This window comes from Oncorhynchus kisutch, linkage group LG3 (genome assembly GCF_002021735.2).
Source record: "Oncorhynchus kisutch isolate 150728-3 linkage group LG3, Okis_V2, whole genome shotgun sequence".
Classification (NCBI taxonomy): Eukaryota; Metazoa; Chordata; class Actinopteri; order Salmoniformes; family Salmonidae; genus Oncorhynchus; species Oncorhynchus kisutch.
In genome coordinates this window covers 55,232,749-55,257,819 of record NC_034176.2, presented here as the reverse complement: position 1 = coordinate 55,257,819, position 25,071 = coordinate 55,232,749, and the positions used below count along the sequence as shown (strand labels likewise).

The 25,071-nt window shown below is 41.9% G+C and overlaps 1 protein-coding gene across 24 annotated transcripts in view; it reads right to left on the bottom strand.

Moving 5' to 3' along the window:
* LOC109885065 (MAP kinase-activating death domain protein) overlaps positions 1-25,071 on the bottom strand; it is an 86,830-nt gene that overhangs the window by 42,105 nt on the left and 19,654 nt on the right. For 14 of the 24 annotated variants that reach the window (XR_004206046.1, XM_031808487.1, XM_031808497.1 and 11 more), the window contains exons 2-10: positions 17,786-18,002; positions 16,987-17,625; positions 14,583-14,886; positions 8,276-8,407; positions 7,704-7,817; positions 7,003-7,083; positions 2,876-2,932; positions 1,753-1,925; positions 459-694 (exon numbers count right to left, since the gene is read on the bottom strand). Coding sequence is in view for 23 of the 24 variants with exons in the window: in XM_031808487.1 (XP_031664347.1) it covers positions 459-694; positions 1,753-1,925; positions 2,876-2,932; positions 7,003-7,083; positions 7,704-7,817; positions 8,276-8,407; positions 14,583-14,886; positions 16,987-17,625; positions 17,786-17,844 (1,795 nt within the window). In the remaining variant the exon portion in view is untranslated. Of the gene's footprint in view, positions 1-458; positions 695-1,752; positions 1,926-2,875; positions 2,933-6,615; positions 6,625-7,002; positions 7,084-7,703; positions 7,818-8,275; positions 8,408-14,582; positions 14,887-16,986; positions 17,626-17,785; positions 18,003-25,071 lie in introns of all 24 variants that reach the window. The other 10 variants (XM_031808553.1, XM_031808561.1, XM_031808571.1 and 7 more) reach the window with 2 other exon arrangements.

Sequence of the window (25,071 nt, the reverse complement as noted above, 5' to 3'; positions counted from 1 at the left end):
AAAGCGGGATTTATTATAATCCTCAATGTCTCATCTTCCAAAATACATCGAGTCATCTTAAAGTTACACCATCTCCCTCACTCAGACAACAAAAAATGTGCTAAAGTTGCCCAATTACCAGGAGGGATGGGGGCAACTTCTAGTCGCTTGGTGCTCAAGTTCAGAACGTCTGTCAGTCAAAACCCATACAACGCTGTGAAGTGCAGAGCCAGAGCTTCATGTATAGCATGTTACTGCACAGCCACTATGTTCCAATTTAGACAATTAGTGCACAAATCTGCCGTTTTCAACTCGTATATTGGTACGAGTGTAAAGGGCTACACTTCACTTCACACTATAAATATCCCAAGCTAGCAGGAGTATGGTTCGTGTCAGCTCCAAACACAAACACACCAATTGTCAGTCAGTGCAGGGTATATGCAGTACAGCAGGTGTGTAGGCTAGGGTAAGGGACTTACTGTTGTGGATCCTCTGAAAGGCCAGGTTGGTGGGGTTGAGAGCCCACTCGCCGTAGTACTCCACAGCCTGGGTGTGCGACAGCTTCTCAGCGAAGCCTGAGCGGCGGGGCCGCGAGGCCAGGAAGGACGTGGCCTGGAAAGCCACCACAGGCCGGGGAAAAAGGCGCAGCGTGCGTGTGTGCATCTGGAAACCCTGGAGCACGTTGGGGGAGTTGAAGAACCGCACCATGGCAACCCTGTTGGAGAAAGAAGGAAAGTTGGGTGTGTTAACGCTTCAAATAGTTGTGTTTAAATTCAAAAAGCTTTCTTGTTTGTCAAATTTACGTACGAGAGACATTGGTTATTGGTATGCGGCTCAAATGAAACATTGTTTCACATGACATTATGACTGTTGAGTCATATACAACATTGATACAACAGTTGCTCGGATCGGGAGAATAAAGCGCTGCTTTGCATTCTTAACAGCACTATCAAAAGGCACCTGGCCTACTGTTCAGTCATGTGGTCAGGTGCCACAAAGAGGTACTTAGGAAAATTGCAATTGGCTCAGAACAGGGCAGCACGGCTGGCCCTTGGATGTATACAGAGAGCTAACAATAATATGCATGTCAATCTTTCCTGGGTCAAAGTGGAGGAGAGATTGGCTTCATCACTATGTTCAACACATGTTGAATGCACCGAGCTGTCTGTTTGAACTACTGGCACACAGCTCAGACATCCATACATACCCCACAAGACATGCCACCAGAGGTCTCTTCCCAGTCCCCATGTCCAGAACAGACTATGGGAGGCAACCAGGACTACATGGAACTCTAATCCACATCAAGTAACTCATGGAAGCAGTAAAATTTGATTTAAAAAACGATAAAATACACCTTATGGAACAGAGGGGACTGTGAAGCAACACAAACATAGACACACGCATAGGCACTATACACACATGTACACATTGATTTTGTGTTATAGATATGGGGTAGTGGAGTAGAGGCCTGAGGGCACACAATGTTATGAAATCGGTTATGAATATACTGGAACGTTTTTCAAATGTATAACTGCCTTAATTTTGCAGGACCCCGCACGCACTTCAGATTTTAAGAATTCAAGTGGGAACAGGGGTCAATCCATAAATTGCGCATATGCAAATAGCTCTTCATATCTATAAAATATCTACAGTATTCAGGGACTAAATCAAATGGAGTGTAAGAATTGAAATTCAACCAACCCCACACATTGCCTTGCATGGATAATATGAGATCTACTTAAAAAAGGATAGAGAAACTTTGTTAAGCCTTGCCTGGTGGCCACATCCACAGAGTCCACGTCGTTGCCGTAGATGAGGGGGTTGAACTCGGTGGAGGAGGGCGACGCCTTGTTCTGGCCGGGTGGGAGCAGGGGTAACTCCTGGCCCTCCTGGAACTTCTCCAGGTTCAGAATGGGTTGGGTGTTGAGACTCATGCTGGCCAGGGCCTGGAGCGGGTAGGGGTGAGGAAGGTTTTAATCAACACACTGTCGTGGAGAGATGACGGGGTCACTCGGCCCCACTAGGGTGCACTCTCACCTCAGGCATCAGCTGAAGGGTGGGGCAACAGAATGGTCTCACTAGGACCAGTGTGGAAAAGTCTGTTTGGGGTTCAAAACGGTGCAAGAGAGGAGTACAGGGGTCCGGCGACCTCAAAATTGGATAAAAATGAGTCCCAACTATTATAATTGATTATTTTTGGTTACCCCTTTTTTTGTTAATACTTTTTAATTTAGTATTTCGTTTATTTTTTTATGTAGTGCTGCTTCATAATTTTTTGTCTGATTGATGTAAATTCTCATTTGAGAATAAAACATTCATAAAACACAAGGACTAAGCTAGGAGGACTCACAATGTGACCGTTATAAGCTGACAGGTGAGAGTGCGGGACAAAATGAGGAAGCCCGTTTCCCAGCAAATGAATCTGAAGAGTGCATGTTTCTGCAGATGCCTGAAATGGGAGCGTCATTTGGGAGAGGTCGGGGGAAGAAGTAACAGCAGGGGGAATTCACTAGCACTCTGGGATTTCTGCAGACTCATTCAGGGTTTTGCACGATGTTAGCACAGTGGATCGTTTGATGGCTAGGTCAGTCCTGGACGCAACCTATGTGTTAGAGCAAAAATACTGCGTTTGCTTACAGGAACACTCACTGATGAAAAGATAGATGTGCATACATTCCAGCATGCTCAAGCCAAAACTAAGCAGCCAGTAGTGGGTCTTCAAAAATGACCCATTACGAAATCTCTCTATGCCACCAGTCTGTTACAACATCTCAACTATAGTGTATGACACTTCAGAAAAAATAATAACAAGCAACAACAAAAATATTGAAGTTTGGTGAGGAAGAATATCCGTGCAAGGAGCATGGCACATTCCGCAGAAGGAGAAATTAGGAACCTTATTGTCAGAGGAGAAGATCTGCTTTTGGGTGATCACGGTCAACCTAACCAGACACTAGGGAAGGGAAAGGGAGGAGGGAGGGGGACAAGAGAGATGCCAGGAAGAGGATCACATGAAAAGGCTGAGCTGACCAATTGCTGAGCAGAATTTAAACGACACATGACAAAAAAAGGTCAAGATTGGAGGCTGTGTGTCCAATTCCCTTTAAATGGATTCCTTTCCTAATCTCCTCTCAAGCCTGACTACAAAACTGCTGAAAGGACGGGGTGCTGGAAAGCAACGTGGAAACCTGGACTAGCCAATAAGTGGGCTAGTGGGGAGAAGGAGATGCCTCCATGTTGCTTTCACATACAGTCCTTTCAGCTAAATGGTTGCCAAAGAAGGGAGAAAAGGAAAGGTGCCGATTTAAAGAATTGGGACATAGCCAAAGAACAAGAAAAAAAAATGAAGTAGAAAAGTAGAGAGAGAAGAGGTGGTGCATGAGTGAAAGAGAACAAACACATTTACAGAGATCAAACCATGACAGAGACACACAAACAAACATGAGTGAGACAAAACAACACACAAAAAGGAATAGTAATGCACCATACCACACCCAACACAAGTTAGCCACGGTTAGCCTGAAGAGGCTATCAATGGTTACCAACTGGGAGGATAACCGGTGGCTACAATGGAGAGGTGATACTTAGACACAGAAGGGAGCAGATCTCTTGACAATAACGAAAAATAATTAAAAACCTTTTGGCTCTTTGTTTACTGTCCATACACCCCCCAACTCAAATGATCCCCTCTCTTAACCTGTGAGATGCTGACATACAATGAGTGTAAAAAATATTACAAACACCTGCTCTTTCCATGACATACAGTCGAAGTCAGAAGTTTACATACACCTTAGCCAACTACATTTAAACTCAGTTTCACAATTCCTGACATTTAATCATAGTAAAAACTCCCTGTCTTAGGTCAGTTAGGATCACCACTTTATTTTAAGAACTTGAAATGTCAGAATAATAGCAGAGAGAATTATTTATTTAAGCTTTTATGTCTTTCATCACATTCCCAGTGGTTCAGAAGCTTACATACACTCAATTAGTATTTGGTAGCATTGCCTTTAAATTGTTTAACTTGGGTCAAACGTTTTGGGTAGCCTTCCACAAGCTTCCTACAAAAAGTTGGGTAAATGTTGGCCCATTCCTCCTGACAGAGCTGGTGTAACTAAGTCAGCTTTGTAGGCCTCCTTGCTCGCATATGCTTTTTCAGTTCTGCCCACAAACTTTCTATAGGATTGAGGTCAGAGCTTTGTGAGTCCAATACCTTGACTTTGTTGTCCTTAAGCCATTTTGCCACAACTTTCGAAGTATGCTTGCTTGAGATCATTGTCCATTTGGTAGACCCATTTGCAACCAAGCTTTAACTTCCTGACTGATGTCTTGAGATGTTGCTTCAATATATCCAATATATCCACATTATGAAGCCATCTACTTTGTGAAGTGCACCAGTCCCTCCTGCAGCAAAGCGCCCCGATAACATGATACGGCCACCCCTGTGCTTCACGGTTGGGATGGTGTTCGTCGGCTTGCAAGCCTCCCCCTTTTTCCTCCAAGAAAACCATGGTTATTATGGCCAAACAGTTCTATTTTTGTTTCATCAGACCAGAGGACATTTTGCACATGGGGACAATGGTGGTTTTGGAGCAGTGTCTTCTTCCTTGCTTAGCATCCTTTCAGGTTATGTCGATATAGAACTTGTTTTACTGTGGACATAGATACTTTTGTACCGGTTTCGTCCAGCATCTTCACAAGGTCCTTTGCTGTTGTTCTAGGATTGATTTGCACTTATCGCACTAAAGTACGTTCATCACTAGGAGACAGAACGCCTCCTTCCTGAGCGGTATGACTGCTGCGCGGTCCCATGGTGTTTATACTTGCGTACTATTGTTTGTACAGATGAACGTGGTACCCTCAGGCATTTGGAAATTGCTCACAAGGATGAACCAGACTTGTGGAGGTCTACAATTTTTTTCTGAGGTCTTGGCTGATTTCTTTTGATTTCCCTGTGATGTCAAGCAAAGAGGAACTGAGTTTGAAGGTAGGCCTTGAAATACATCCAAAGGTACACCTCCAATTGACTCAAATGATGTCAATTATCCTGTCAGAAGCCATGGCATCATTTTCCAATCTGTTTAAAGGCACAGTCAACATAATGTATGTAAACTTCTGACCCACTGGAATTGTGACACAGTGAATGTGAAATAAAAGGTCAGTAAATAATTGTTAGAAAAAATACTTGTGTCATGCACAAAATAGATGTCCTAACCGACTTGCCAAAACTATAGTTTGTTAACAAGAAATTTGTGGAGTGGTTGAAAAACGAGTTTTAATGACACCAACCTAAGTGTATGTAAACTTCCAACTTCAACTGTGGACTGACCAGGTGAATCCAGGTGAAAACTATGATCCTTTATTGATGTCACTTGTTAAATCCACTTGAAATCAGTGTAGATGAAGGGGAGGAGACAGGTTAAAGAATCATTTTTAAGCATTGAGACAATTGAGACATGGATTGTGTATGTGTGCCATTCAGAGGGTGAATGGGCGAGATAAAAGATTTAAGAGTCTTTGAACAGGGTATGGTAGTAGGTGCCAGGCGCACAGGTTTGTGTGTCAAGAGCTGTAAAGCTACTAGGTTTTTCCACAAATGGTCCACCACCCAAACGACAACCAGCCAACCTGACACAACTGTGGGAAGCATTGGAGTCAACATGGCCCAGCATCCCTGTGGAACGCTTTCGACACCTTGTAGAGTCCATGCCCCAATGAATCGAAGCTGTTCTGAGGGCAAAAGAGGGTGCAACTCAATATTAGAATGTTGATGTTCTATACACTCAGTGCATACTAACCCATTCTCTGTGCGGGACTGCAAGGACCTACCAGCTACCACTTGTTTGTTACTGTTTTGGAGAGCTGAGGACTGCTTTAATCCTCAAATCAATAGAACCTATGAAAACTCACCTTTACCCATATCTTTTCACTCAAATGGCATGTTGCCATATCCGATTTTTGGCTCTGCCAACACACAGGTCTATCTTAAATCAATCGCACGCACACTCTGGGATAGGGCCAAGTGTATCACACACAAATACTGCACTGATTCTGATTCAAAGCATATCAACAAACTATGATATGCAGGGATTTTCAACATGATGAGGTATGATTAGGGATTCAAATTGGGGTTAGTGGGTTTGGATGTTGAAAAACAACAACTGAATGACATTTGGTGACGAGTTGTGATGCATTTTAACGGTGATGATGAATTATGCCTCGAACGTTCAAATGTGACATTTGGCGGATTTTATACATTTTGTTTTTCTTTTCATTGAACTTTTCTTCATAAAGCATCTTGTGCTTAATATGCTCTTTAAAATCAAATAAACTCGAAAAACAGACGATGACAATGTTGGGTAGGAATAGTTACTGGCAAAATATGCTAATGATAGGCGGGGGTTACTAGATGTTCACTGATAATTCAAGGTGGTTTTAGTTACAATGCTACTAAACTGATGTGGTACTACAGTGGAATGTTTGATTGGCATTTCACAACATGTGAAAGAGAGGTTTATGAATCAGAACCAGCTTCTAATCTACATATTGTTATTTGGGCTTAGAGGATTTGGTTAGTTCTACTGCTACAGCTGTTACTGAGGTCTCAGGGAGTAAGACCTCAGTATCTGCTTTTACCTCCAAGAGCTAGCGCATGCAAAGAAAAGAGAGAGAAAAACAACAAAAACTTGTTTTCATTAGGACATTGCAACGCTTAACTCAACAATGCTCCCACGCTATATGCATAGTTAGTACATACAACACGGTGAGAGAACAAGGACACCGATGTGCCTGGAGCAATTCATCAAACCTCTTTTGAAACATATCTAAAACTGAAAGAAGAGAAGTTGATCACTTGAAAACAAATAGTTAACACATATGGTAATATTGCAGGTTTTCTTATGTTATGTAATAAAACAAGGGTTGATATAAACAGAGTTAACTGTCGGCAGTGCTAACATACATGCGTCGTGAACGACCACTGAAAATAGTGCTATCGGGTATGTTGCGACAGGCTATATTTACCTGTTTCAGGTGTTTCTTGAGTTCTGTGGATTCTGGCTCGGGAAGAGGGGGTAGGTGCTCTGCATTGGTGGGTGCTTTGACCTGATGAGCAACAAAGCATGCTTCAATTGTAACATTTTTGCAAAACAACCATGTACACTACACACAAGTACACTACTTCACAAGTGTACACAAATACCCCTTCAAATGTTCAAAGCATACATCAGTCACCATTACCTACTAAAGAGTAGATGAAAGGGAAGGAGTTTGCCCCTAGAAATACAGTCTGGGCTGTGGGTGTGTGTTTTAGCACTGGATGCTCTCTGTCTCACAGAGTGGGAGGACTTTTATGTTGAAGTCAGTTTCTGCACAGGTTTGAAATGAGGATGACAAGAGCTAGGTTTTTCCCTCCTGCATAAAGTCAATATCTAGCCTAACACAATAACGGTCGCAATGAGAGAACTGAACCCCAAATGGGATTTAGCAGTGAAAATAAATACATCTCAAGCAAGTGTCTAGACTCGTCTCCCAATCAGAGAGAATGCCGTATGGAACTCAAATAGACCTGCAAACGAATAGCATAGACCTGCGAACGAATAGCATAGACCTGCGAACGAATAGCATAGACCTGCGAACGAATAGCATAGACCTGCGAACGAATAGCATAGATCTGCAGACCGTGGCAGGGATACTGAAGCGCACCTCCATTTTGGGGCACTTACCTTGTTACAGTCCAGGTCCACGAGCCAAATGTCGTCGGGCATTTTGAAATCGGATTTGTAGAGGAAGAAGCTGGCAGGCACACCTATGATGTAAGGGGTGGGGGCAAGGAGAAGCTACAAAGGAGAGTAGAAAGAACATTGTATGACGTCACGATCAGACAAAATCAAAATCAGCACACAAGCAAGAATAGCTCCAATAGGAGGAGCCTCACACCATAGACTAAAGCTAGTGGGCTAGAACTCCACTAGGCATGCATTCAAATCCCAGGTACAACTCCCAACATAATACAGGGACTAATCTCTTCTTCAACAGCAACAATCACAAATCACAAAAAAAGCAATGGATGATAAAATTGGCAAATCGAATCATATAAAAATTGTGAAACGTTCAAAGGCAATCAATTAGGGTGCAGGAATTCCCCCCCAAAATACAACATTGTGCAGAAGTGTATCCCTTAAAAATATATATATTTTTTTTAAACTCTGGTTCCAGCTATTAAAAAGCCCTCTATTTGTTCTCCCTAATAGTACTACAATTACCAGTACTGCAGTCATTGGTTTGATTGACGTACCTGTTCAGCGGAGGCCATACAGGTGGGCAGTAGGGGAATGACAGGGAACATGTACTCCAGGGGGTAGATCATGGCTACAAACGCCATGACACTCATGGTCAGGGCATTGTAGTCCCGCGACTGGAGGACCACCTGGAAGACACAAATCAAAACAAACTATTTGAAGTGCATTTAAACATCTCAATTGTAAATTGATACTTCATAAGACTGTTGGCCATAGGTGATCACGTGCAGCTTGTTCCATACAAGATACTCAATTACATTCAATGACCATCCTAGTTTTATTCCTTCACAATAAGAGATGTTGCATTGACTAGTTGATTCAACAGCCACATACAGACCAAAATATGCTGTTTTCAATATACAACAGTGACATGTTAAAGCTTGAACAGCGAAAGGAGGTGCTTCAAGGGTAACCTGACACAGTTTAGAGTATAGAGTAGTATACAATATATCCTGGACCTCTGGACCTGGAAGCCAGTTCCACTGCTTTCCCCCCCCCCCATTGTTCCCCTCTAATCAGACACTGATTTAGACCTGGGACACCAGGTCGGTGCAATTAAATATCAGGTAGAACAGAAAAAACAGCAGGCTCCGCACCTTGTAGGTTAAGAGTTGAATCCGAGCTGACAAGGTACAAATCTGTCGTTCTGCCCCTGAACAGGCAGTTAACCTACTGTTCCTAGGCCGTCATTGAAAATAAGAATTTGTTCTTAACTGACTTGCCTAGTTAAAGGTAAAAAAATATATATATATATATATATATTATAGAATTAAATACACCTGCTATATATAAAATCAGTATATGGGTAGTGTGGGACTATGTCTTCAATAATCCAGTGAGATTGTGAACAACATTTTTGAGTTGGCCATTTAAATCAATATCAAGAGTTGGACATATAATAGGGGTGAGAACGTTTAAATATTTAAACAATATTGGGATCCTTAACGTAAAGAAAAAACCCTAACGGCAATATAATTATTTATATTTTTCTTGATTTTTTCTACAAAATTAAAATCACAGTGCAGCTGGCTCGCCTGGTATTTTGTTAATGATGCGAGTGTGTGTTCAGTCTGTTGCATGTAGAATATCCTAGCCTATTCATTAATGATAGGCCCTGCTTTACTGAAGTTGCGAGACATTGCAAGCTAAGAAATTACGAAATACAGCGTTCCATAGCGAGATACAGCGTTGACTGCTGATAGACAGGCCTAGTGCACAGATCTGACAGTCTGGTTGGTAGCCGACCTGCCAATACTGTGCCCCTCCTCTCCCTCTCTGTCCCTCTCTAGCTAACTATGAAAGATGCGAGTGTTTGTGTTCTTGAAACTATGCCAACTAATCAGCCTCCTTCGTTCCAAGGATACTGGATCTTAGGAGTCGATTCCTAGATGAAAATGTGTTCTCTTTCTACTAAATGTCTTGGCAATTCACATTATTTAACAACCTATAAAAGTACTTTTTTAGGAGAGTGGTTTGCGCACAGATTGCAGGCAGGCAGGCTGCACACAGGCAGTTTAAGATTATTTGATTGACAGTTCCATAGTGTACCCTTACAGACAAACAAACATGCCGTAGCCGAGACGCTTTCAAGGGTATTTGACTGCGGTCCGTTGGGAAAATATTCCGCCGGACAAGTGACCCTGAAGATTCAAATTTGAGCACTAAATGCACCAGGGCCTTGCATGAATAGGCCAAGGCGTCCACTGTATGATATTTATACATACATACATACAGTTTAAGTCAGAAGTTTACAGAAGCTTCTAATAGGCTAATTGACATCATTTGAGTCAATTGGAGGTGAACCTGTGGATGTACTTTAAGGCCTACCTTCAAACTCAGTGCCTCTTTGCTTGACATCACGGGAAAACAAAATAAATCAAGACCTCAGAAAAAAATTGTGGACCTCCACAAGTCTGGTTCATCCTTGGGAGCAATTTACAAAACGCCTGAAGGTACCACGATCATCTGTACAAACAATAGTACGCAAGTATAAACACCATGGGACCACACAGCCGCAATACCGCTCAGGAAGGAGACTTTCTGTCTCCTAGAGATGAATGTACTTTAGTGCGATAAGTGCAAATCAATCCCAGAACAACAGTAAAGGACCTTGTGAAGATGCTGGACGAAACCGGTACAAAAGTATCTATATCAACTGTAAAACGAGTCCTATATCGACTTAACCTGAAAGGCCGCTCAGCAAGGAAGAAGCCACTGCTCCAAAACCGCCATAAAAAGCCAGACTACGGTTTGCAACTGCATATGGAGACAAAGATCATACTTTTTGGAGAAATGTCCTCTGGTCTGATGAAACAAAAATAGAACTGTTTGGCCATAATGACCATCGTTATGTTTGGAGGAAAAAGGGGGAGGCTTGCAAGCTGAAGAACACCATCCCAACCGTGAAGCATGGGGGTGGCAGCATCACGTTGTGTGGGTGCTTTGCTGCAGGAGGGGCTTGGTGCACTTCACAAAATAGATGGCATCATGAGCTAGGAAAATTATGTGGATATATTGAAGCAACATCTTAAGACATCTGTCAGGAAGTTAAAACTTGTTCTCAAATGGATCTTCCAAATGGACAATGACCCCAAGCATACTTGTGGAAAAATGGCTTAAGGACAACAAAGTCAAGGTATTGGCCATCACAAAGCCCTGACCTCAATCCCATAGAAAATGTGTGGGCAGAACTGAAAAAGTGTGCGCGAGCAAGGAGGCCTACAAACCTGACTTAGTTACACCAGCTCTGTCAGGAGGAATGGGCCAAAATTCACCCAACTTATTGTGGGAAACTTGTGGAAGGTTACCCGAAACGTTTGACCCAAGATAAACAATTTAAAGGCAATGCTACCAAATACTAATTGAGCGTATCTAAACTTCTGACCCACTGGGAATGTGATGCAAGCAATAAAAGCTGAAATAAATCATTCTCTCTACTATTATGCTGACATTTCACATTCTTAAAATAAAGTGGTGATCCTAACTGACCGAAGACAATTTTTACTAGGATCAAATGTCAAGAATTGTGAAAAACTGAGTTTAAATGTATTTGGCTAAGGTGTATGTAAACTTCCGACATCAACTGTACATATGGAATCACATAGTAACCAAAAGTGATAAATCAATATATATATTACTTATCAAGACACACCTGTTAATTGAAATGCATTCCAGGTGACTACCTCATGAAGCTGGTTGAGAATGCCAAGAGTTTTTTTTATTTGTTAAACAGTTTTTTGGTTACTACATGATTCCATGTGTGTTGTTTCATAGTTTTGATGTCTCCACTATTATTCTACAAAGTAGAAAATAGTAAAAATAAAGAAAAACCCTGGAATGAGTTGGTGTGTCCAAACGTTTGACTGGTACTGTAGATCTGTGTTTTGCCTAATAGGAAGGATTCACTTTAAGGGAGACTTAGCGAGATTACCTTACAATAAGCAGATGAGATGAGCACGATGCAAGACAGCAGAGACGTTTAGCCTCGCGCTTCAACGCGTTGCGGAAATTGACCCAAATAAATGCTTCACAGAGTTCAAGTAACAGACATCTGAACATCAACTGTTCAGAGGAGAGTGGAATCAGGCCGTCATGGTCGAATTGCTGCAAAGAAACCACTACTAAAAGGTCACCAATAAGAAGAAGAGATGCAGAGTACGTGAACGGGTGATCTCCACATGTGTAGTTCCCACAGTGAAGCATGTGATGTGAGGGTGCTTTGCTGGTGACACTGTCAATGATTTATTTAGAAATCAAGGCACTCTTAACCAGCATGGCTACCACAGCATTCTGAAGAAATACGCCTAGTGGGACTATCATTTGTTTTTCAACAGGACAACAATCCAATACATCTCCAGGCTGTGTAAGGGCTATTTAACCAAGAAGGAGTGTGAAGAGTGCTGCATCAGATGACCTGGCCTCCACAATCACCCGACCTCAACCCAACTGAGATGGTTTGGGATGAGTTGGACCGCAGAGTGAAGGAAAAGCAGCAAACAAGTGCTCAGTATTTGTGGGAACTCCTTCAAGACATTTGGAAAAGCATTCCAAGTGAAGCTGGTTCAAAATAATTTCATAGTTGTGATGTCTTCACTATTATTCTACAATGTGATTCCATGTGTTATTTCATAGTTTATGACCACTATTATTCTACAATGTAGAAAATAGCTAAAATAAAAACCCTTGACTGAGTAGGTGTCCAAACTTTGGATTTTATAACAAAGTAAGAGAAGCTTAGGCCTATCCCCAGCGAGAGATCGAGATTAAAGAAATTGTAAACAAGAGGGCGTGCTAAACAGCTTTTTTTGCACGGCTGTGCTGCGGCCATACATATGAGGCGGATCAGAGTACCGTAGATCAGCACAGCCATGCTAAAAAAAGAGTCATTTTGCACAACCTCGAGTGCACAATTGCTTCTCTATATAACAGGTTACTGATTAAATAAAAAAAAATGTAAATGTATTTTGATAAATGTATTCATAGGCTACTATTTCATCCCTCAGTGAAAATATAGGCCTAGTATCGACATCTACGGCCAGCTGGCCTTTCAATCTATCGGTTAGGTTATCCGAGACACGACCCAGTCGCTAAGTCTTTTTGTTCTATATCTATGGACACGACCCAGTCACTCATTCTAAATGATGCGCTCTTAGTCCTTGCTTGTAGCTGCATTTGCCTAAGAGATTCAGTTGAGTAAAATCACAACGTTGCTAAAACTATCCTAAAACTACCCAGACCAGAACACTTCAAACGGCAGGCCTATCCCTACCAAAACTGTGATTCAGCAGGCCTATCTCTACCAAAAATGTGATTCAGAAGGCCTATCCCTACCACAAATGTGATTCAGCAGGGCTATCCCTACCAAAAATGTGATTCAGCAGGCCTATCCCTACCAAAAATGTGATTCAGCAGGCCTTATCCCTACCACAAATGTGATTCAAAAGGTATGTGGCTAATTCGTTAATTTTCTATTACATTTTTTTTTTATAAAGATAAGCATTGTATTGTATGATTATAGGAGTAACTCTGGTAGGCCTAAAACATTCTTCCTCACAAATTCAACTGTTGGAGTCAATTAGAGCATCGGTGCGCACTGCCTTCATATCATTGGCCTGCAGTATAGCAGGCTAATAGCCACAACAAACCTTCACAAAAGTTCCTAAACTTCATTAGTGCAATACAGTATCAAAAGTAAGTTAAACTTTTATATGGAAAATACGAGCAGGATAGTATATTGGAGCAAACATTACAGTTGGAATTTAAATTTGGCCAAAATAATTACTCAGAATGAAAGTTTTGAACAGCCTGTATTGCTGCATTCACCAAGAAAGGCTAGTGCCTACCGTACCCAACTAATGACAGCAATAGGCTAACTATATTTATTTTACAATAGGCCTACTTTGAACGCATCTTAAACGAAATACAGAGCACACAATTAAAAAGACAGATCGAACTTAATTCAGCCAATGAAAATGTCTCAACAGTATAAAATAAAAAATAAAAACGTTTTGCATATTTAAAGAACTAGTTTAGATAAATATGCATTACAATAACAATGATATACAGTAATGATAATGCTAAAAAAAGTATTATAAATACAAAAAATAAAAAAAACGTACATAATTGCATCCTACCTGAATAGAGTTGAACAGTAGCTTGCATTTGGCCGCGCCAACTTTCTTCCCATACTTGTCTACTACTACATACGTAATGGGAATATTATTCTGCATTGTGAATTGACATCGAACTTTATGATTTAAAAAAAGATAGTTAACGGGGAAAAAATGGCAGTTTAAACATTAAGCAAAATTGTCCATCGTTCACATCCCTAACATATAGCTGTTGAGGGCAGGAACACACAACAGTACTCATTCCACTGACACACCTAGAAGGCAATGGGTTGATTTGTGACTGGGCAATAGCCATATTTAAAGGCAGAGGCCGTGTTCAAGAGTATCAAAACCTTGATATATCATGGGTTAATTGTGACTGACTTATTCACAAATAATATTGAGTACTTATTTATGATGCAAGGTCATTTGTAGATCAGTCAGTCTTGACTTGCCTTTAAAGTCGGCTGCAATGTTGAACACGCCCAAAGCTGTTTGAGAAAATAAATGATTCTGAGTCTCTGATCACCGACTACACCAACTGACTGATCGACAAATCACTTTGTATCCTAAATAACTACTTATTATGATTTGTAGATCAGTCTGCTCAGTTGCAGATTTGAAGCTCTCAAACACAGCTACAAAGTAGTTCTCAGGGTAAACTCCTTTCAAAACGTCAGCCCTTTCCCCTAACCTTGTGCTCCAGCAGGATGCAGCTGAGCACCATGAGGCAGGCATCCACACCCAGCAACTCCAGGGGCAGGTGCAGGGGAAAGTCCACCATGGAGAAGCGAGAGTTGTCGGGCAGGGCAAAGGTGAGTGACGGCTGCATCTCGTGGGGCAGCACTTCCACATCTACGCGCCGTTGGCCCGCCACGGGCACCGGGGAGCGCAGGAGGCGGTAGACCCAGGACTCGATCTCCCGCAGGTCAGCCAGCAGCTGGCTGCCCTTCTCCTCAACCAACAGGGCCCCCGTGAACACGCGCCACATGGTGTCCCTGAAGGGAGAATGACAAGTCAGTCAACAAACTAACAACAGACAGTTTAGATACAGATGGAGAGGGAAATGGTGTCCCTGACAGGAGACAGTCAACAAATCATATCACAATCATATTTCTCAACAGGTGATAAAAGTAAGCACATCCTGGGAGATAATTCACCCAATCAAACCGTACCACAACTCCACCTGTTTACATAAATTATTCTAATATTGGGCAAGCGCTACATCATCAAAACCTTATAACTACATTTACAGACAAAGCACCATTCCCTGTGCATTCTACTGTAAGTTGTCATTGTGTAATGAGCAAACATGCCGATATAGGCCGCCGATATGTCGACAGCCCTCCAACTCTGAACGTACACACCCTTACACACAACCTGGCGGCATTAAACCCTCTTTGCAGTTGCCTGGCATCTGTTGGCGAAGGAGGGAGATTAATCATTAGCTCGTCAGAGCTCGCCCTGGGCCACCGCCCATTGCAGCTACTCCCTGAAGGCAGTCAGAGACCTCAATCTGTCAGCCGAGCACTGTGTGTGTGTGTGTGTGTGTATGTGTGTGTGTGTGTGGGGGGGGGGGGGGGGTGTATTGGTGCATGTCATAGACTTAAAGGAGTGTGGAAGTGTGACTGTGTGAGCGTTTGTATGTGCGTGTGTGTCTGTGCGCCTGTGTGTATGTGTGTGTGTGTGTGTTGCAGCAGCAACCTGCAACGCAGTAGACTGACACAGTGTCATGTAAGCCAGCACAGCCAGGGCTCTAAAGTGCTCACCAATTTGGACGCATATACGACTTAATATTTTGCAGTACTACCTGGGGTTTTATTATGGGAGCACCAGTGGATCTAAAATAAATAAATGTCTAATAGTGTTTCACCGCAACGCTCTTCTCCACACTGCTCAAACAAGACAGGCTGCCTAGAGCAAATAAATAAGTTAAAATTATTAAAATAATAAGTTCCAATTGCAGCCTTATTTTCAATATAATCTCTAAGGAAACATAATAGAACTTGTGTTCTATAATAACATTAACATTTTGCTTATTGAATGTAAACCGAAATGCTTTTGCATGGGAATGTCTCATATCCTGTGTGCGTAAAGGTGCACGCACACAATGTTCTCGGATTTTCATCAATTGCCTTGCATGAACACCAGCTGATAGCAGCATGATAGGCCATGTGCCAGTGTGTATGTGTGTCTTCGAGAGCAGGGGAAGCATGCATTTCCTACAGCTTTTGTTAGGAGACCCCACAATAGGGGACAAGGCAAGGCCATGCTGACTCACTGACACTCCATCCAAGAATTGAAGGGAGACCATAGTGTTGTTTAAAAATGTAATGAGTGAGGCTATTCCATCAAATGTCATGAGTGGGGGTTGAAAGGCCATAAGAAATTGGTACATTGTCAATTACCGTATTTTCAATAGGTTTTTATTCCCAATTCATTAACTCAATTTCAACTAATTCCTGGATTTCAAAACAATAACTTTTATTTAAAAAAAACAAGTAGTTGCGTATTGGAATGTATTTGAAAAAACACAAATACATTCCCACGCATAATAATTGTTTTAATGAATACTTCCAAATACAATTTGGTTGACTGTTTTTTTAATAAAAATAATCAGTCAAATACTCAAATAAAAATGTTGTTTTGGGCTGTGTATATTACAACCCGATCAGACTGAATCTGTTGATCTGGATGTTGATATGGATTTAAAATGTATCATACTGTGACCAGATCCCAAATATCAGCTCTGGATTTATAAACATAGGAATTTAGAAGGTTTTGCAAACAAATCTTCCAAAATAAGTGCTTACGACTAATACTAAACTCATCTTTTCTTGCTTTCAAAAAGAGGTAGACAACCACTTGTGGTTGCAACTGAGCTGGGTGGTTTAAAATAAAAACAGCCCAAATAAAAAACGATTGACCACATACCTTAGAATCACATTTTTGGTAGGCATAGGCCTACGGTTGGAAGTGTTCTAGTCTGGGTAGTTTTAGCAACGTTGTGATTTTACTCAACTGAATCTCCTGAAAGAAATTATGGAAACCAGGGGGATGCATTGTTTGATAAGCCTGGCACTATGCATAGGTCTAACCTCTGAGTTCCGCGTGGCAGGCCGGCGCGCTGGGTCAACCTGTGGCTGCAGCAGTCCACCATTCTCTTGAGGATGTACAGGCACTCCCTAAAGGTGGAGAAGAAGGGGTAGTGGCTGATCATGCACAGCGAGGTCAGCGTGCTGTCGCGGTTCCGATTGACCATTTTGGCAGTGCTGCGTTTGTGCCGAGGGGACCTGCCGGCATTTGGCTCACCACCGGGCGGTCCCGGCTCCGTGCCTGGCGTGGACGTGGCTGTTGTGTCGGCACTGGCAGGTGTCGGCAAGGTGGAGGCAGTGGGGCAGCCACTGCTGCCATCGGAACCCTCGCTGGTCGCTTCCGCTGTCTGTGCCGCCGTTCCACCACTACCTGCCTTGTCACGGCGGTGCCCCCCACGCTGGAAGGAGCGGTAGAAGTTGACGCAGATGCCGTAGCGCGTGATGCCCGAGTCTTTATCAGTGAGTGCGAAGACGAAGGAGGCGTCGTCACGCAGGCTGACCCGGCGCTGCCGGATGCTCTGGCATCCCTCAGGCTGACAGAAGAAGACCACATCTGGGGACAGGGGGAAGTCCGGGTGGTCCTCCAGCGGGTAGCGACGAAGGAGCTGGGGGGTCTGGGACCCGGTATCAGTGCTGGGCTGCCTGGAAGGTAGGATGGAGGGAGAATTGGCATAGAAACAGTATTGTATTAAAAAAATATGCAAAAATCACAAAAACAAAGGCCTAACAATATAATGTGAGGTAGTAGGAATCAGTTTGGGATTGGACTGTTATCTCCCAACCATCCCTACAAAGTCCTCACCTGGCTCCGACCACCACCAGGTAGTCCAGCAGACGGGGGCACATTTTCTTTTTCTCCATTTTGATTGATGACGTCTTTAAGTCATGGCCACACAGACATATATCACCTCTCTGGTCAGTCAGCAGCTGTTCAATCACGAAGAGGCAGGGCTAGGTGTGGGAGGAGCATGCAGGACCTTAGTGGTCATTGTGGACATCTGAGAAAAGAATGGGGAAACCTGTAAAACAAGAAAATGTAGTGTGTTAAGTCTAAGGTTATGGTTTTCAGCTTTATTCGGTCACTAAAACCTTGTTCACACTGGCAGTTTGAAGTGACTCAAATCCAATTTTTGGCACACACATTTTTCCTGCAGTTAAAAAAAAAAAAATCCACCTTTATTTAACCAGGTAGGTCAGTTGAGAACGAGTTCTCATTTACAACTGGGACCTGGCCAAGAAAGCAAAGCAGTGCGACACAAGCGACAACACAGAGTTACACATGGCATAAACAAACGTACAGTCAATAACACAATAGAGAGAAAAATAAATATGAAAAACTCCTGCAGTCTGAACAGCCCAAAAGCACATGGAATGGGATATTTCAAGCCACATACAAATCTGATTCCTGGCCATGCGATTTATCATGCATATTTTTTTGCTTTCTAGCTACTCTGTTGACAGTTTGACGAGAACATGCGGTAGCTAACTAGCTTGTTAATTGTTACCAAACAAATTAGAGAAAGTGCTAGAAAGCTGAAAAACTACCTAGATAGCTAGTTGACTGCTGTGGTCAGCCTAAAAAGACTAGTTTTGATAGAAAGCACGAGCACCGCCAATCAACCTACACCACTGCGAGCACACCCGTCATTACTATGAAAACTAGCATAGCCATGTCAGCAAATGACCGCGGTCTGAATACACACAAATGCAATTTGATCAATTGTAACTTACTGTTTGAAAAGTCAGTATTTCAAAACGGATTTGAGCATTAAGGCCTGCTGTGTGAACAAGGCTAAAGTAGCTAGGGTAATTGTACATTTTTTTAATGGAAATCTATTGCCTAAAAAAATTGTCGGTAAATTGAAAAAGCAGCTAACCACACAAGGCTTATTTGTTTAACACTGTTTTGTAATTCAAGCGTGTCTAGCTAATACTGCTATGAACAAACAAGTTTGTTAAAAAATTACTAATTTGAGGTAGTGTGTGCCGTGCACATGCACAGTTTTACGGACTCTACAGAAAGGAGAGTTCCCAGGAGTGTGAAGGTGAACGGAAAGGCTCTGGAGCAACGAACCGCCCTTGCTGTCTCTGCCTAGCCGGTTCCCCTCTTTCCACTGGGATTTTCTGCCTCTAACCCAATTACAGGGGCTGAGTCACTGGCTTACTAGGGCTCTTTCATAGCGTCCCTAGGAGGGGTGCGTCACTTGAGTGGGTTGAGTCACTGATGTGATCTTCCTGTCTGGGTTGGCGCCCCCCCTTGGGTTGTGCCGTGGCGCAGATGTTTGTGGGCTATACTCGGCCTTGTCTCAGGATGGTAAGCTGGTGGTTGAAGATATCCCTCTAGTGGTGTGGGGGCTGTGCTTTGGCAAAGTGGGTGGGGTTATATCCTTCCTGTTTAACCCTGTCCGGGGGTGTCATCAAATGGGGCCACAGTGTCTCCTGACCCCTCCAGTCTCAGCCTCCAGTATTTATGCTGCAGTAGTTTATGTGTCGGGGGGCTAGGGTCAGTTTGTTATATCTGGAGTACTTCTCCTGTCCTATCCGGTGTCCTGTGTGAATTTAAGTATGCTCTCTCTAATTCTCTCTTTTTCTCTTTCTTTCTCTCTCTCTCAGAGGACCTGAGCCCTAGGACCATGCCTCAGGACTACCTGACATGATGACTCCTTGCTGTCCCCAGTCCAACTGGCCGTGCTGCTGCTCCACTTTCAACTGTTCTGCCTGTGATTATTATTATTTGACCATGCTGGTCATTTATGAACATTTGAACATCTTGGCCATGTTCTGTTATTACCTCCACCCGGCACAGCCAGAAGAGGACTGGCCACCCCACATAGCCTGGTTCCTCTCTAGGTTTCTTCCTAGGTTTTGGCCTTTCTATGGAGTTTTTCCTAGCCACCGTGCTTCTACACCTGCATTGCTTGCTGTTTGGGGTTTTAGGCTGGGTTTCTGTACAACACTTTGAGTTATCAGCTGATGTACGAAGGGCTATAAAAATCAATTTGATTTGATTCCCACCCCACCACAAACAGTGCGGACAATTACCATTGGAAACATGTCCACTCCGGGAAAATATCTTAAGAATCTACGATCAGTTCTCTTTTATGTGACCAACTTTTCAGTTAGTTAGCCTTTATGCATCATTATGATTACACTTTTAGTTTTGTTTGGGGGTGATGAAAATGCAGCCAGTTAATACAAATGGCTCTCTATTCTATGCGAGTCCTTTTGAACCAGGTGTATTTCTTGGAGCATTGCTATATCAACATGGTTTCTTGCTAGGACATCAAGACAGCTGGAACATTTCATAGGACCGTTTAAGCCTTTCAGATTCCAAGAGAGAATAGCTAGCATTACCATTGTTTAAAAAATAGATATATATTATTAATGATGTAATCGTTATCTTTAGTGTTAATAAACACCCCCCCCCGAACCACTTCCCTCCCCAACCCTCCATTCCCTGGTTCACCACCCAAAGGACATCCAGTCAACTTGACACACTGTGGCAAGCATTGGAGTCAACATGGGCCAGCATCCCTGTGGAATGCTTTCAACACCTTGTAGAGTCCCATGCCCTGACAAAATGAGTCTGTTCTGAGAGTAAAAGGGGGTGTAACTCAACATTAGGAAGGTGTTCCTAATGTTTGGTATACTCAGTGCATGTGCTCTATGTATAAAAATAGAAACATATTCTATAATCTAGATCTTCACAATAATTAAATCATGGCCTTTAGGCTAAGTCCTAATAATGATCAGTTGACTCTGTATCTAGGTTAGCAACTACTGTTGCTAGTCAATTAACACTATTGGTAATCACTGTAGAAAGCTAGATGTACTCGCCTTTTTATCTAATTTGATTAGTATTAGCTATCAACACTGCACTTTCAAATGGTGAATGCATGACGTTTAGCGCTTATAGACAGCTAGTTAATACAGCAAGAAAGAAATCACATTTCGTTGTGTGAAAAAATATGCAGCCAAGGCTATATTACATGAGTGTGCTGATGCTAGCTAATGAAAGTGCTAACTAGTGCTTGATAACTACGTCACACATGGAAGTATGAATACAAGGAAAAACGCACAAACACCAACAGTGGCATTTCTGTGTTGAATCTACACCTCTACTTGACATCTACTGCAAAATGTGACAATAAGCTCTCCTTCAGGCAATTTCTATACTGAGCCTCCTTTCTATTGGAGGCACTTGTAGGACTTAGGGAGACTTTTCAATAGCGGGTCTCAAAGTAAGCAGCTTAGGGGGTAAAGGGGTCCTGTGCGAGAGATCTTCCGGGAATGTAAGCTCCCTCAGAGCTTGCACTATAGTCCAGCCATCACTCTAACAGGTACTGGCAGCAGGCTCAGCAAACAGGAGTAACCATGACCTTCCCCCACTGCTGAACCACTTGGATAAGAACCAAATATACCCACAATGGTATATTTTATGATAAAATGGTACATTAATACTAGATACCGTTACATTTTGCATTTGACATTTTAGTAATTTAGCAGATGCTCTTATCCAGACCGACTTACAGGAGCAATTATGGTTCAGTGCTTTGCTCATGGGCACGTAGACAGATTTTTCACCTCTTAACCGCTAGGCTACCTGCCGCCCACTTAAGGAACTTTTTAAAGATTGGAGGCAGTCGGGGAAGCGTGTCAGTCAACAAGGGTGGTCATTTGAATCAAATGGCTGCCATTTGGATTTCCCTGTACTTAGAATGTTGAAAATGGAACAGTACAACTCTACCTTTTTGGATGGGATGTATGGTACACAATACTAAGGCTACCATTACTTATTATGCAAGCACTGTTTTGGAACATGTCATATATCACTCTAATCCACAGATACAGTATCACACAATATTTTGAAATCATTAGGAGCACGCTGAAATGTTATCCTATCAATTGAGAGATCAAAATATCAACAGAAATCTGATTTGGACAGCATTTTGGGCACATTTCTGGACATGTTTTCAAAGGCATCTCAAAAAACACAATCCATTTGATTCTATTAGCATACCACTTACTAATGAAGTTATGGCCAATTCAAATTACAGAACAGTAGGTTTGGGCAGTTTTCCAGATTTCCATACAATTTCTGTACCACACTGTATTACCAAATGTGCACACAAGGGCAGTTATTTGAAAAAACAGGGTTCTTGGTCCAGAAGGGGATTGAATGTGCCTGCGTAACCAATAAACTTAATCATGACATCTAGCAAGTTAGCAAACCAAATGCATATCTGTAGACCTGAGCTGGATACAATTTGACACATCTTAGACTTCTTATAGTTATAAGCAGTGGCGTATACCAGGGTATCGCCCAAGCCTATGGAACAGTAATTTAAGGGGCACATTTACACCACATTTCTGCATAAAGTTAAGGACACATATACACTGAGTGTATAAAACATTAGGTACACCTGCTCTTTCCATGACAGACTGACCAGTTGAAAGCTATGATCCCTTATTGATGTCACTTGTTAACCTCTTGAAACTAGGGGGCATTTTTTTTATTTTTGGAAAAATAACGTTCCCAAAGTAAACCGCCTATTCTCAGGACCACATGCTAGAATATGTATATAATTGACAGCTTAGGATAGAAAACACTAAAGTTTCCAAAACTGTAAAAAATATTGCCTGTGATTATAACAGAACTGATATTGCAGGCGAAATCCTGAGAAAAAAATCCAATCAGGAAGTGACTCTTATTTTGAAACCCCTGTCTTTCTATACATCCCTATTGCCCATTGAAAGGGATATCAACCAGATTCCTTTTTCTGTGGCTTCCCTAAGGTGTCTACAGCCTTTAGACTTAGTTTTAGGCCTTTATTTTGAAGAATGAGCGTAAACGACTACAATGCGTCAGTGGCCAGCTGAGGGTTCTCAGAGTGATTCTTGCGTAAAAGACAGAGGTAGTCATTTTTGCTCTCGCTCCTACTGAAAAGCCAATTGTCCCAGTTGATATATTATCAAATAGATATTTGAAAAACACCTTGAGGATTGATTCTAAAAAACGTTTGCCATATTTCTGTCGATATTATGGACATAATTTGGAAACATTTTCGGCGTCGTCGTGACTGCTATTTCCAGTGGATTTCTCAACATAACGTGACCAACAAAAGGAGGTATTTTAGGTATAAAAAAATATCTTTAAGGAACAAAAGGAACATTTGCTGTCTAACTGGGAGTCTCGTCAGTGAAAACATCCGAAGATCAAAGGTAAACGGTTAATTTAATTACTTTTCTGATTTTCGTGACCAAGCTTTCTGCTGCTAGCTGGACATAATGCTATGCTAGGCTATCGATAAACTTAAACAAACACTTGTCTTGCTTTGGCTGTAAAGCATAATTTCAAAATCTGAGATGACAGGGTGATTAACAAAAGGCTAAGCTGTGTTACACTATATTCACTTGTGATTTCATGAACATTAATATTTTCTAGTAATATTTTTTGACCATTGCGCTATGCTAATTAGTGTAGTTGATGACAATTCTCCCAGATCCGGGATGGGTAGTTCCAAGAGGAATTTCTTGGGGCTAGGGGACAGAATTTTCACTTTTGGATAAATAGCGTGCCCAATTTCAACTTCCTGCTACTCATGCCAAGAATATAAGATATGCATATTATTCATAGATTTGGATAGAAAACACTCTGAAGTTTCTAAAACTGTTTGAATCATGTCTGTGAGTATAACAGAACTTATGTAGCAGGCAAAACCCAGAGGACTAACTGTTCAGATTCTTTTTTTGCCCCTCTCTGTTCCCTGAGGTGTTATTGCCAAGGGATATTTCTTAGGAACCTGTTTTCAGTTCCTACCGCTTTCACTGGATGTCACCAGTCTTTGGAATTTGGTTGAGGTTATTCCTTTGTGCAATGAAGAAGTAGGCCAACTAGGAACTGGGTACACTTTTGTGAGTTGCGCAAGACGTGAAAAGTGGCACTGGTTTGTTTTCATTCCTGTATTGAACACAGATTGCCCCGTCTACAATTTGATTGATTATTAACATTTAAAAATACCTAAAGTTGTATTACAAAAGTAGTTTGAAATATTTTGGCAAAGTTTATAGGCAACTTTTGAAATATTTTGTAGTGACGTTGCGTTATTTGTAAGATGTTTTGTTCTGGATCAAACTCGCTTTATAAATGGACATTTTGGATATATATGGACGGAATTATTCGAACAAAAGGACCAATTGTGATGTTTATGGGACATATTGGAGTGGCAACAAAAGAAGCTCAAAAAGGTAATACATGTTTTATATTTTATTTCAGTGTTTTGTGTAGCGCCTGCAAGGTTGAAATATGTGAACTCCTTTGTTTACTGCTGGTGCAGATGGTGCAGGCTATCAGATAATAGCTTCTTATGCTTTCGCCGAAAATCATTTTTTTAAATCTGACATGTTGGCTGGATTCACAACGGGTGTAATTTTTATTGAGTATCTTACATGTGTGATTTAATGAAAGTTTGAATTTTATAGTATTTTATTTGAATCTGGCGCTCTGCATTTTCCCTAGCAATTGGCCAGTTGAGACATTTGCGTCCCGCCTATCCCTAACTAGTTTTAAATCCACTTCAATCAGTGTACTGTAGATGAAGTGGAGGAGACAGGTTAAAGAAAGCCTTGAGACAATTGAGACATGGATTGTGTATTTGTGGAATTCAGAGGGTGAATGGGAAAGACAACATATTTAAGTGCCTTTGAACGGGGTATAGTAGTAGGAGCAATTTTCAAATGCCTGAAGGTACCACGTTCATCTGTACAAACAATAGTACGCATGTATAAACACCATGGGACCACGCAGCCGTCATACTGCTCAGGAAGGAGACGTGTTCTGTCTCCTAGAGATAAGCGTACTTTGGTGCAAAAAGTGCAAATCAATCCCAGTACAACAGCAAAGGACCTTGTGAAGATGCTGGAGGAAACAGGTACAATAGTATCTATATCCACTGTAAAAAGAGTCCTATATCGACATAACCTGAAAGGCCGCTTATCAAGGAAGAAGCCACTGATCCAAAACCACCATAAAAAAAGCCAGACTATGGTTTGCAACTGCAAAGATCGTAGAGAAATGTCCTCTTGTCT